This window comes from Misgurnus anguillicaudatus, chromosome 7 (genome assembly GCF_027580225.2).
Source record: "Misgurnus anguillicaudatus chromosome 7, ASM2758022v2, whole genome shotgun sequence".
Taxonomy (NCBI): Eukaryota; Metazoa; Chordata; class Actinopteri; order Cypriniformes; family Cobitidae; genus Misgurnus; species Misgurnus anguillicaudatus.
In genome coordinates this window covers 28,296,697-28,309,619 of record NC_073343.2, presented here as the reverse complement: position 1 = coordinate 28,309,619, position 12,923 = coordinate 28,296,697, and the positions used below count along the sequence as shown (strand labels likewise).

At 38.8% G+C, this 12,923-nt stretch overlaps 1 protein-coding gene and 1 long non-coding RNA gene across 8 annotated transcripts in view; one reads left to right on the top strand and one right to left on the bottom strand.

Moving 5' to 3' along the window:
* Positions 1–12,923, top strand: part of LOC141365364 (uncharacterized) — a 310,045-nt gene that overhangs the window by 141,189 nt on the left and 155,933 nt on the right. The gene's annotated exons all lie outside the window — the stretch shown is intronic.
* The window catches only part of esrrga (estrogen-related receptor gamma a), a 231,258-nt gene that overhangs the window by 89,448 nt on the left and 128,887 nt on the right, over positions 1–12,923 (bottom strand). For 4 of the 7 annotated variants that reach the window (XM_055172186.2, XM_055172185.2, XM_055172183.2 and 1 more), the window contains one exon: positions 5,526–5,654. The exons of the other annotated variants lie outside the window; for them this stretch is intronic. In XM_055172186.2, coding sequence (XP_055028161.1) covers positions 5,526–5,653 — 128 coding nt within the window. In that variant the 5' untranslated portion in view covers position 5,654. The remainder of the gene's footprint in view (positions 1–5,525; positions 5,655–12,923) is intronic. 7 annotated transcript variants of the gene reach the window in all.

The following is a 12,923-nucleotide window of genomic DNA, read 5'->3' as shown; positions in this document are numbered from 1 at the left end:
CTTCATGCTAATCATGCTACCATCATGCTAGCTTCATGCTAATCATGCTAGCATCATGCTAGCTTCATGCTAATCATGCTAGCATCATGCTAGCTTCATGCTAATCATGCTAACATCATGCTAGCTTCATGCTAATCATGCTAGCATCATGCTAGCTTCATGCTAATCATGCTAGCTTCATGCTAATCATGCTAGCATCATGCTAGCTTCATGCTAATCATGCTAGCATCATGCTAGCTTCATGCTAATCATGCTACCATCATGCTAACTTCATGCTAATCATGCTAGCATCATGCTAACTTTATGCTAATCATGCTAGCATCATGTTAGCTTCATGCTAATCATGCTAGCATCATGCTAGCTTCATGATAATCATGCTAGCATCATGCTAGCATCATGCTAGCTTCATGCTAATCATGCTAGCATCATGCTAGCTTCATGCTAATCATGCTACCATCATGCTAGCTTCATGCTAATCATGCTAGCATCATGCTAACTTTATGCTAATCATGCTAGCATCATGTTAGCTTCATGCTAATCATGCTAGCATCATGCTAGCTTCATGATAATCATGCTAGCATCATGCTAGCATCATGCTAACTTCATGCTAACTTCATGCTAATCATGTTAGCATCATGCTAGCTTCATGCTAATCATGCTAACATCATGCTAGCTTCATGCTAATCATGCTAATCATGTTAGCATCATGTTAGCTTCATGCTAATCATGCTAACATCATGCTAACTTCATGCTAATCATGTTAACATCATGCTAGCTTCATGCTAATCATGCTAACATCATGCTACCTTCATGCTAATCATGCTAACATCATGTTAGCTTCATGCTAATCATGCTAACATCATGCTAATCATGCTAGCTTCATGCTAATCATGCTAGCTTCATGTTAGCTTCATGCTAATCATGCTAGCATCATGCTAGCTTCATGCTAATCATGTTAGCATCATGCTAGCTTCATGCTAATCATGATAGCTTCATGCTTATCATGCTAGCCTCATGCTAGCTTCATGCTTATCATGTAAGCATCATGCTAAATATTAACATATTAACAGCCAGATAGCCTACTAAACTAAACTTCTGTCAAACCGTTTTAAACGTTCATGCTACGCTTTTTCAAGCCAACATAAAGTTTGTCCTCAAACTTTAATATCTAGTTATTGCTATTGTACTATTAATAAAAATATCACACAGCATAAGCATTTTTATTTATTACAAATATAAATTTATAATAATAATAATAATAATAATAATAATAATAATAATAATGTCAATAATAATAATAATAATAATAATAAGAAGAAGAAGAAGTAGAAGAAGAAAAATCTTAACCAACTATTAACAAAACCAAAATATTTTCTAATGGACAGTTTTTCACTTTACGTGAACTAGACTGAACTTCCTTCATAAGAAAAAGTTCACACATATCATTTTTTTTTACTAAAATGCAATAACATTTCAATAAAACCGAGGGCCAGCTGTTTCCAACAGGTGGCCCCTGCCCATCACATTTGGCCCAGAGACTCCTAAAAGATTTTAACTTTTAATATTACCATATAAAACATCTCTCTCTAATAATCCTACCAGTTATAAACCGCAATTCAATCTAATCTCCCCCCTCGCGCTGCACCCAAAAGCCCTTCATTTCCCATCTGCGTTTAAGGCAATCTAGTTTATTACACAACCCGCTAAATTTACAGTAACAAGCCGTTCCCTTGACAAATTAATCATTTTCGGCGTATTTGATCGTATAAATAAAACAGTGCCTCTGGAGGCACAGGAGCTAAATCAGTTGATTTCGTTTATGTAGGAAATGGCTCGCATCTGGGTAACAGCTCACCGGCAGATGGAGAGGTTTTCCCCCTGACCCCAGGACCAGGCTTCTGTCTCCCTCGCTTTGCTCTGAGATGCGAGTTATCAGTGGAAAATGCACGTGTGGATGCGAGTAGGTGTTGAAGGTGGATGCGTGTCTATTTATATTTCCGGTCCGAGTCCTTCCCCTTTTGAACGCGCTACTGTGTGTTTGGGTATAAACGATTGTGCCCAATCCCATGAGTCTTTGTGTGTTTGACTGTGACTCAATGTCGGCATATCTGATTGAACTATAAACACAAACAGCACGTGTGCTTGTGTATTGTAGAGTATGTGTCGACATATATGCGTGACAGGGCTTGCTTGATGGCCAGAGCTTTTCCTGTATGACCGCATGAATGTGTGTGTGCATGCAGGCGTGCATGTGTGTGTGTGTGTGTGTATATACGCGTGACTGACTTCAAACCTACCAACACAGCTGTTACTGAAACATCCTACACTGTGTGTGTATGTGTTTGACATATCTGTCCGTGGCTCTGGTCTGAGCTCTGTGAGGACACTGAGTTCAGCCTTACACACTGTTTAACCTATATACTGTATATCCTATGTGCATCTACATGCATTCAATTAGTTTAAAGGGACTGTTCACCGAAAAAATAAAAATCTGTCATTATTTTCTCATCCTCGTGTTGTTCTAAATCTGATAAATACAAAAAAGATAATTTGATAAATGATGGTAAGCACACAGCTGATTGTAACCATTGACTTCCATAGTAGGAAAAACACATACGATGGAATTCAATGGGTACCGTTAACTTTGTGCTTACCATCATTTATCAAACTATCTTCATCATCATTGATGATGAAAACAAATATTCCACAGTATTTGTTTTCCTACTATGGAAGTCAATGGTAACAATCAGCTGTGTGCTTACCATCATTTATCAAAATATCTTCTTTTGTGTTCATCAGAAAAAAAGAACAAAGAAAGCTTAGAACAACATGAGGATGAGAAAATTATGACAGAATTTTCATTTTTAGGTGAATTATCCCTTTAAGGGCTTACTGTAGCTCAAAATGTAAAATCAGTCCCACCAGATTGCATGACTCAATGCATAATCAGCCAAAGTCGGGGGCCGCATTTTTTAGATTCACCGCACTTTTGCAGCATAAATTGTAGATTTTTGTTTGCAAAACATGCAGGGTTTGCATGATTTCAAAATCCCTGCATTTTTGTTGCAAAAAGTCATATATATCTTAGCAGAAATTAGAAAAATGTTGCATTTACTTTACACATGCGCAGCCATGTCCCCCAATCTTAGGAAGTGAAGTAATTTCGCGACGTGAACATCAATGAAAAGCTGCAAACTGTTTTTGGAAGTTCCCGCAGTTTTTGCAAGTTCCCGCAATTTTGGCAAGTTCCCGCAATTTTGGCAAGTTCCCGCAATTTGATTGCATAAAATTGCATAAATATCCTGCATATTCCATCGCATTTTTAAAGAAAACGTGCCACAAGATCAAGGATTTTTCCCTGCAACAATAAAAAAATACTCAAGCATCAATGAAAAGCTGCAAACTGTTTTTGGAAGTTCCCGCAGTTTTTGCAAGTTCCCGCAATTTTGGCAAGTTCCCGCAATTTTGGCAAGTTCCCGCAATTTGATTGCATAAAATTGCATAAATATCCTGCATATTCCATCGCATTTTTAAAGAAAACGTGCCACAAGATCAAGGATTTTTCCCTGCAACAATAAAAAAATACTCAAGCATCAATGAAAAGCTGCAAACTGTTTTTGGAAGTTCCCGCAGTTTTTGCAAGTTCCCGCAATTTTGGCAAGTTCCTGCAATTTTGGCAAGTTCCCGATATTTGAGCGCATAAAATTGCATAAATATCCTGCATATCCCATCACATTTTTTAAGAAAACGTGCCACAAGATCAAGGATTTTTCCCTGCAACAATAAAAAAATACTCTGTGTTTTTCTGGAAGGACTGGTACAGTACATACAGCTTTACTTTTAAGAGTGCAGGCCTATAGCATGATACTCTAGTTCCTGGCAGTCCTATCCATCGACAAGCACAGTAACGTGATCCTAAATGGCTTAAGGGGGTCGCACACCAGATGCGCAGCTCAGTGCCGAGCCGTTCTAAAAAAATCGAACACATTGTTTTCTATGAGTATACGCACACCGGCGCCGAAAGGTGGCGCCTCTCCGCGCCGCCCAGCTACGACTCAGGAAGTTGCTCAAATCCCTGTCACACCACAGACCGCCACTCACATAGTTTAACATTAAATAACATCATATTTGTCCCAAATCAATAACGATTAACAATGGCTGCTAACGTATATTTTGCATTTTGAAATAGACGCTATCTGACGAAGCTCGCGCTATTTAATGTGCACTTCCGGTTTACGGTACCTCCGAGTTGTCCTAGGTGCTGAGCTTTGCGTCCGGTGTGCAACCCCCTTTAGAGAGTAGAAGACCTCTTGCATGCGAATTGACCCAGACTAACCTGACCCAAATCCAATCCATTTAATACTTTTGAGATGCCCGTTAAAATCACCTTTTTTAAAAGGCTTTGCATAAATCTCCAAAATATCCTGTCGATATAACAGTGTGCCAGGTTAGTGTACAAGTATATGAGCCCAGGTACATCAGCGGATGGTGACGTTCAATAAGAAGTAATATACAACTGTATATTATACATAACGTACATATAATAACATTTAGTGACAGTTAATTTGCTAACAATATAACATACATAACTATATGTTTGCAAAAAATATTAATGAAATATATCACAGGCATGAAGGCACTTTTCTCCCTGACCCTTCCATAACCTCTAAAGTAATAACCATAAATGACCTGAAATTACAACAGTCAAACAAAGACATTTTACTGAAGATAACCTAAAAGAGAGAGAGATAGAGAGATAGGGAGAGAAAGAGAGAGAGCCTTGTGAGGACTCTTAACTGGTCACATCTGGCTGTATTTTATACGCAAATCAGCCCCCACTAAATCTAGATAAAACTCACTGACTCGTGATCGGAGCAATGATCTTCATACATCTAAATTTATATGCTAATCGGAATCCTTGAAGCATTTAACACATTCCTCGGCATCTGGAGGGGGCGAGAACGTCAACCTCTGCAACCTATAGCCATAAACTTTTCCTATCTATCTTAAATTTACACTTTGCCTACGTTCAATCTGTCGGACTATCTATCTATCTATCTATCTATCTATCTATCTATCTATCTATCTATCTATCTATCTATCTATCTATCTATCTATCTATCTATCTATCTATCTATCTATCTATCTATCTATCTATCTATCTGTCTATCTGTCTATCTATCTATCTAATCCTCTTATATGCATCAAAAATCCAGACATTACAAGCAAAGCAGTAGGCAGACACAAATGTATACATACAAATGAATATGGTTGCATTGCATTAGCCCTAGGCCCAGATAAGACCCTAGGTAAACGGTACACAATGGGTACGACATGCAAAATTAACGCAAAAATTACGCCCGGCTACTTCACAACACACAAACACTTTATATGAACAGCTGGACTAACACACCAACTTAAATAAAGCAAGCATGAGGACAGAAAAGTGAGGACAAAACAAAAACACAAAAACACCACCAGATAGATTTTGGCTTTTGATGATGCTTCTTTGGACCTTTCCTTACCTTTGGTTATACAGAGCATGTGCATCACGCATGTGACTGGCCTCGATGTCGTATTGCTGTTGCGTTCTCCAAGCGCCGCATTTGGCGTACTTATCTTCGCTATTAACTTGGGCCTTTGATAAATTCATTCTATAACAAAGGGGAGAGCAAGAGAAGGAATAAAAAACGAGGGTCAGAGAGTTGGACTGAGGAATTCTGATAAAGACCAATGAGCCATTAGCCGCAGACAGACAGTGACGCAGCTCGGCACACCGTGACAGAAAATATTCATTCTTTTCCTAACTGGCATTCTTTAATGGAGCCGTTTGAAGCTATGTTGAGGATTGGTAGCCGACTCTTTTGTTAATGCCAGTCCTGCCTTGACGCTTTTAATGCACAGGCCCATCGTTTTACTGACGGCAGTTTTAACAAGTCTGGGGTGGCAGCAGATAAAAGGGCAAATCGGTGCGATCGCCGCGTACCCGTGGCTCTCGCACATCAGGGCGGGAGAGCCTGTGGCTTTACAGGACCCTTAGAATCAAAGGGGTGAGAATGGGGTGAGAAATTATCATATAAAAACATGGCATGGGGAATGGCTTGACGTCACGCCTGCACTGGCAGGAGTTTATATGATGGAATTTAATTCAAGAGGGACTCAAGGGCAAAGGCAGACACCCCTACCAAAAATAACCCTTATGTTTAGTTAAATTTAAACACAAATTATAATTTTCACTTAAATAATTATTATTTAATATTTATTTAAGTATTATTTAAATACATTTATCTGCCCTGGTAGCAGGGGTGGCTCGTGAGTGTCACGCATGTGGTTCCCTTTTCCAAAATATGTGTTCAGCACTTTGAGAGATTGTGTGTGCATCACGTGTGTTGTCAAAATAAGGGCCTGCTGCACACGCGTCAAAACCGTTTATGATAAAAGAGACGCTCACGTTCACAAAATACAAGCAAGACAATCCGTTAACAGTAAACTTTGTTTACTCATGAGATTATGCGAGTATTTGGCAAACGCGAGCGTCTCTTTTATCATAAACCCTTTAGACGCATCTTCAGCATGCACTTATTTTGGCAAAACGCGTGATGCACACAGGATCTCTCGACGTGCAGAAAATATATTTTGAAAAAGGAACCACACACATGACGGGCTACATACATGATGTAACGAACTTTGCATCGAGCGCCCTCGAAAAAAGAAGTCAGCGGCCGCCACTGCCTGGTAGACATTTCACTTTTAAAAATAAATAATTGGTGCTTCACAATACCATAGAAGAAACATTTCGGGCTGTATGGTTCTTAAAAGGGATCTGAATAACTTTTCAGTTTCTGTTGGTAAAAAATCTTTAGAGGAAATAAATGTTTTAAAAAAAATGGTTCTGTGGCATCGCTGTAAAAAACCTTTAAAGCACCCTAATTTTTAAGTGTACCCAAAGGTTGCACCAGTAAATAGTCGTTATTAGTATTTAATAACACTTTGATAATATTTCTGTTTAAAAAAATCTAGTAAATTGTAACATATTAGTTTAGGAAAAATAAAAGTCATAAACACCACATATATTTCAATGATAAGTAAATTGTGACTGTTTAAAATAATTTCAAAACCACAATTCTGCATCTCTCCCTCCGATACCTACAGAAAACATGCATGACCTCAAACAAAAGAAAGACTTCAACAATGCTCATACTGTAGACATGTTGCTAGAAACTTAAACGTCTGTTGCAGACTTACTGAATGTAAATCAAATGGTAATAGCCCTCGGCTTTGTGTTAGCACAGTAAAATGTTTACCCAAACTTATGGAAATCAATCGAGGCCACAAAAAGACCTTTAGATAAAAACATCTACACAGATTCCAATTTTAAACTTTGTATAAAGTGAAAGCACAGGAGAGTAAAGTCCGCTTGTGGAGGAAGTGAAGTGGTCCAGGCAGTGCGGCTGTAAGTGTGTGAGTCTCTAATTAACAGAGCAGGCTTCCTAATTCTCCATCTCCGTTCCAACTCAGCAAACACGTTCAATGTCATTAGAGCCGCACAACCCCCAACTGTCCCCGCATTCGGACTGATGAAACTAATCACTCAACTAATGCTGTGCTTCAAAGCAGGAAACTGCTCAGTATTTCTCATTCTGCTGTATACTTTCTCAATCTCTTTATATTCAGTCTGTCCTCTGCGGTTTAGACGACGCTGTGAATCAATAAAGTTGTTTTTTAGGGATTTCGATTTGTGCATCTTCCGAAAAAAAAGAGCCTGAATTTAAAATATAAAGCTTATGTATCTTGGTAAGCATTGGCAATTACTAAAGTTGAAGACTAACTTAAATGCACAATATATGAAATCCAACATGAGCTTAACATGAAAACGCAAACTTGAGGCGATAATTCATTTTTTTTTAGAAAAAAAGAGTGGTGAGAATCACCGTCAGCATTTCCTTTTAATTGTCGAATCATTTTGTTGCAATCATTGCTAATTTTAGAGTTAATTCAGGAGTGCTGCACTAGGGAGTGTGTTTACCTCACAAACAGTGGGAGGAACAGCGTGTGCTGTCTGTGTGTGTGTGTGTGTGTGTGTGTTGAGGTTGGCGAGCCAGTCAGGGCTTAGTGGAAAAAGCAACACACACACACACACGTAATGTGTTGGCTTTAGTTCTGGCCGAGTGAGCAGCAGAATCGATAAGCTCCAGCATCACATACGGCCTGATACACTCCTGTTCCTCTCAACTCTCTCTTTAACGTGACTTTACACACAAACACACATTGTTGGACTCTTGATCCCAGCAACATTAAAGATCTGTCACTAACAATTGCAACGTTTTTTGTGCACAAATATTTGTTTTGTTATATCTGTAGATCCGAAAAGTCGGGCTGTGCGCAACAGAACAAGACATCTGCACACAGGGATGCAAATAACATCAAAAGCCAATAAACTCTCTGACCTTCGTGACTCTCTGAATATCAAACATTTTAAATGCATCAGAAAGTTTACATGTATAGGAGTATACTGCATATATATTTCATATTTTATATGCATTTACATGCATCTTTTTAGAGAAATCAAAGATTTGAAATGAATCGAAGTAAAGGAATAATAAAAAAACATGCAGAGTAAGACTTGTGCATGCATATACAAATACACACAAATCTCAGTCACTCGGCGGATACTGGCAGAAGAGATTGATTTCACCTAGAGTGCTTAAGTTAAGTTGTTATATTAGGAGCGCATTTGTGACAGACCTATGTAAATAACATGGTAATCTTGGCGTCCGAGTATGTACAGTAAAATAATCCATTCAAATATATGGAAATTAATTAGGGCAGGATTTCTTTTTCGTGTAAGATTCAAATGATTTAACTTGTTTAAATGATTCAAATTATTTATTGTAGATATTTATCTTTGCAAGAAAAAAATAAAAAGATAAAATACTACAGTAAAAAATAAATAAAATAAGGTGGTGGACTTAAATTCAAATTACATTCAGAAAATATGCAAATAAATCAATATTATACTAACAATAAACACAAATAGCTTAATCGAAATATACATGCACAAACAGGAAGATGGGGTTTTAAAACATTCTGCATTAAAATTATTATAATAATTGTTGTTAAAAAAGTAACAAAGTATAGAATAAATAAAAAATAAAATTAAAATATCGGTTTATAAAAGACAGATGATGAAATGAAATGTCATTTGTGATCACTGGCAGTCTATAGGGATGTACCTGAGCCCATTTCACGGTACTGTCAAAACGACTAAGGACTGCATCCATACGGACAAGGATTAACACGCAGGACAATGAGCTGTATTAAGCCAAGTGTATGTGTGTGTGTGTGTCGGGGCCATGCTCTGCGATTCACTCATGTGTTGCTCTTCCATCTGTGAATAGTGGGAGTCTGATTGATTAGACAGGTGCCTTTCTTTCTTATGCAGGAACGGCCATCCCATGCACAGTAAATGCCATTCCTATATCTCTCTGTCGCTTTCTCTCCCTTCTGACAGCTTGTGTGGTTACTCATAGCTGGCTAATTACCGGTATAGGACAGTCCTGTAACCGGTTCGCATGCATGACACACGCAATAAAAACAAGCACACAACCAGAAAAACCACACACGTGCAGAAAAGCATATGAACACAACACAATCAAACCACTCAAGAAGCATTTGCATTGTGATGGTTTGAGTTATTCACGGCAGCAGGGTTTCTTGTTATTGTTCGTCGACAAGCACGTGATTTAACCTTCGGGGGTTGAGGGTGCCGAACGGGACAGGTGGAATTAAGCGCGGGCCTCGCACGCAAAGGCAGAGCGGCCGGCCACGCGGCAGATGGACTGTCAGCTTTAATATGACGGGGCGCGTGTGGACGATTCAGCCTGGATCTCTACGGGAATGCAGGAGATGGGGCGGCAGGGAGCAGACGAGAGGAACTATAAAGCACAGGCTGACGGACGGACACTTTCCGATCTTGTTAAATCCACGACGCAGATGCGCTTTGATATCTGTGCATGTGATGCAATCGCACACCTAACCCCGGCTGAGTTTAAATCGTGCTTCAGCCAGGTACATCCGTACCCGGTCTGAGTAAAAATTACAGCACGCAGATTTGTTCGAAGTAAGCAGTAAGCAGATTTGTTCGAAAGCCTCCCATCACGACAGCTTTGATAATATAAAGGAGGACACAAATAGTCTGAATGAAGTCTAAGTGGAAACATTTTGAGTTTTAGATGAGATGGTAACAATTGCTCCTTTTTATCTATGCATTTCAATTACATACACATAGTTGATTATTTGAATTTCTAACGCAACTAAAATTGAGTAATCACAGATCTCGTTGTGTATTATTTGGTAAAGTGATGGAAAATATGACTCCGAGGGTGTGCATATATACACTGTACATATATTTCAATAGATAAGTTCGTAACCCTACAGTAGTTCAAAAGTGTTTTACAAATAATGCAAAATGAATGCACTTTCAGTGAAAAAAATTGATATTATTTGCATATAAAAAATATTTTCCCTAAATTTTCTGAATTGACACATGCAATTAAATAAAATTTGAGGATTTAAGTGACAAAATGCAGTTGTCTGAAAAGTGCTGAAGTTACAAGAAAAGCATCCAGAAAGCCTCTCTGCTCTACAGCTGACTGCAGGACCAAGAAACAGATTCAGACATTATACTGATCTCATCACACACACATGATGTATGACAGGAGAAAGTAAGAAGAAATATTTCACTGTCAACCATCACATCTCTGCTACAAGACCAACATGATTTCACAATTTCATTGAAGACCAATGAAGCCAAAAGACATTAAAAAATCAGTCCAGATCCACACCACTAAAGCTTAAATCCTACTGAAGAAACCTCACCTGTTCAGCAAATGCTCAATTACGCATAAATGCGATATATATCTATATGCATATACAGTATACATTACAGCCCATTCCCTAACCCAACCCTAACCCTAACCTAACCCGAACCCAGCTCAAGATTTATGATATTTGTTTTAATCTATTACTCTATTTATTCTATTATTCATTGTTTTATATTTTAAAAACATCTTCTTTTGTGCAATACCTATATGCATAAATGGAAAGTGGAAACAGAATCAAAAAAGCCATGCGGAAAGACAAACGGTGAGTCATTTGGGAGCCAGTGAAACACGCTGTGGCTAAAAGCACTATTTTTACCCTTATCTAGCCCTCATGGACCCGCTTGCTTCTGGAGTGACCAGAGTCCCTATTGACCTGCTGTAACCGTATCCCACAAGCTCTCAGTCGCCCTGCGTCTGCTCTGCCTCTCCCCGGCATACAGGCCAAATCATCCGCAAAATAAAGAGAAGGGGAAAGGGTGAGCTCGAAAAATCTACGATAGGGGAGAATAAAGCATATCCCGTCTTTAAAACACACGGATGAGTGTTGGCCAAATGCAGCGACGTGCTTGGGTCTAATTGCTAAAGGTGGTGGGATTTCAAATTTTTTGACGCATGTGAGTCTCAGCTGGAGCGGGCTCTCTTAAAACCCCTATTCAAGTTCTCGTAAAAATTGCAGCACTGGCCCTCTAAAAAAAGAAAATTGTGATGGATTGATACATAAATCACACAAATTGACAACTGCATCATCAGGAGGCATCGGCCCGCACGCTGAGTGTGTGTGTGTGTGTGCATTTTCATGTGCATGCGAGCGTTCTGTGATGGTTTCACATGTCCGTGTGTGCATGTGTGTGTCCGTCTGACGGGCCACTTATTGCACTTTTTAACAAAAGGACAAAAATATAGCTTCCTTTTCTTCTTACGGCCCCCCCTCCGGACACTATTTTCTCCTGAATGACAGGCTGGTGTAGGGGCCCGGGGCCCGAGGGGGGGACTCTTTTAACTGGAGTTAATTACCCTTGGAATGCCTCAGACCCTTGAAATAAGGGGAAGTGGCAAAGCTGTGTCTCCAATAAGCAGGACAGCGTAAAGACAAAGAGTGTCCAGACAGTAATCGACAAGAGGCCACAGAAAGAGAAAGGCATGTAGGACAAGCAACGACACCTTTCACGGGGGAATGGGATGGAGCCAAATCAAGACTGAATGGCAACAAAGGCCTACACACACACACACGGCAGAATAAATAAATCTGTGCTGTGCATATTGACATCATTTGACAGATGAATTAAGTAAATGATTTTATAAGGAGATTAAATGGTATTTAATTTACACAATCTCTCTTTATTCCTCTTGATCCCAGCCTCTGGGGTTTAAATAGTTTTGATATGAGAGAGAAAGAGAGAGAGAGAGAGAGAGAGGGAGAAAACCAATGGTGAAGACGATATAAAAATCAAGTTTTTCTTCAAGGGGGATTCAGTGTTTTAAAATCATCCACAAAGCGACAAAAGGTTTAACATGCATGAACAGACCCTCGCACACCTCTTGACAATTCAACACACAGCCATTCAGCCTATTGCATTGTCCAGCAGTGATTTTACACACTTGACACCCGCGCTTCCACTGGACATTCACAGTCTATTGCCCTTATAAGCTGACTACATGCTTCTAGTAAAATGAAAAAATGTCAGAGCTTTTCTTTCATTTCCTTCTTTTCATTTTTACTTCATTTTGAATAGAAATGTCGTAGAAAAATTTTAATGTGAAGAATTGTGAATGAAGTGTGCATATTATTATACTGACATTTATTTTAGCGCAAATGCTTCTCAGAAATTTCTTCGCGTAAAAATGGAAATCGAGTCAAGTGTGTCCTCATGAATTTGTTTAACAAAATGTAAAACGCAAATCGGAGATCCAGATGCACACCACATACGTAAAAAAACGCGTATATAAAAAATATTTACTCTTTAATAAACAATGCATTCAAAACATTTATTTTTCAAAATAATTGTTTTTTTTCAAAACATATTTTTAGTTAAAAGTTAA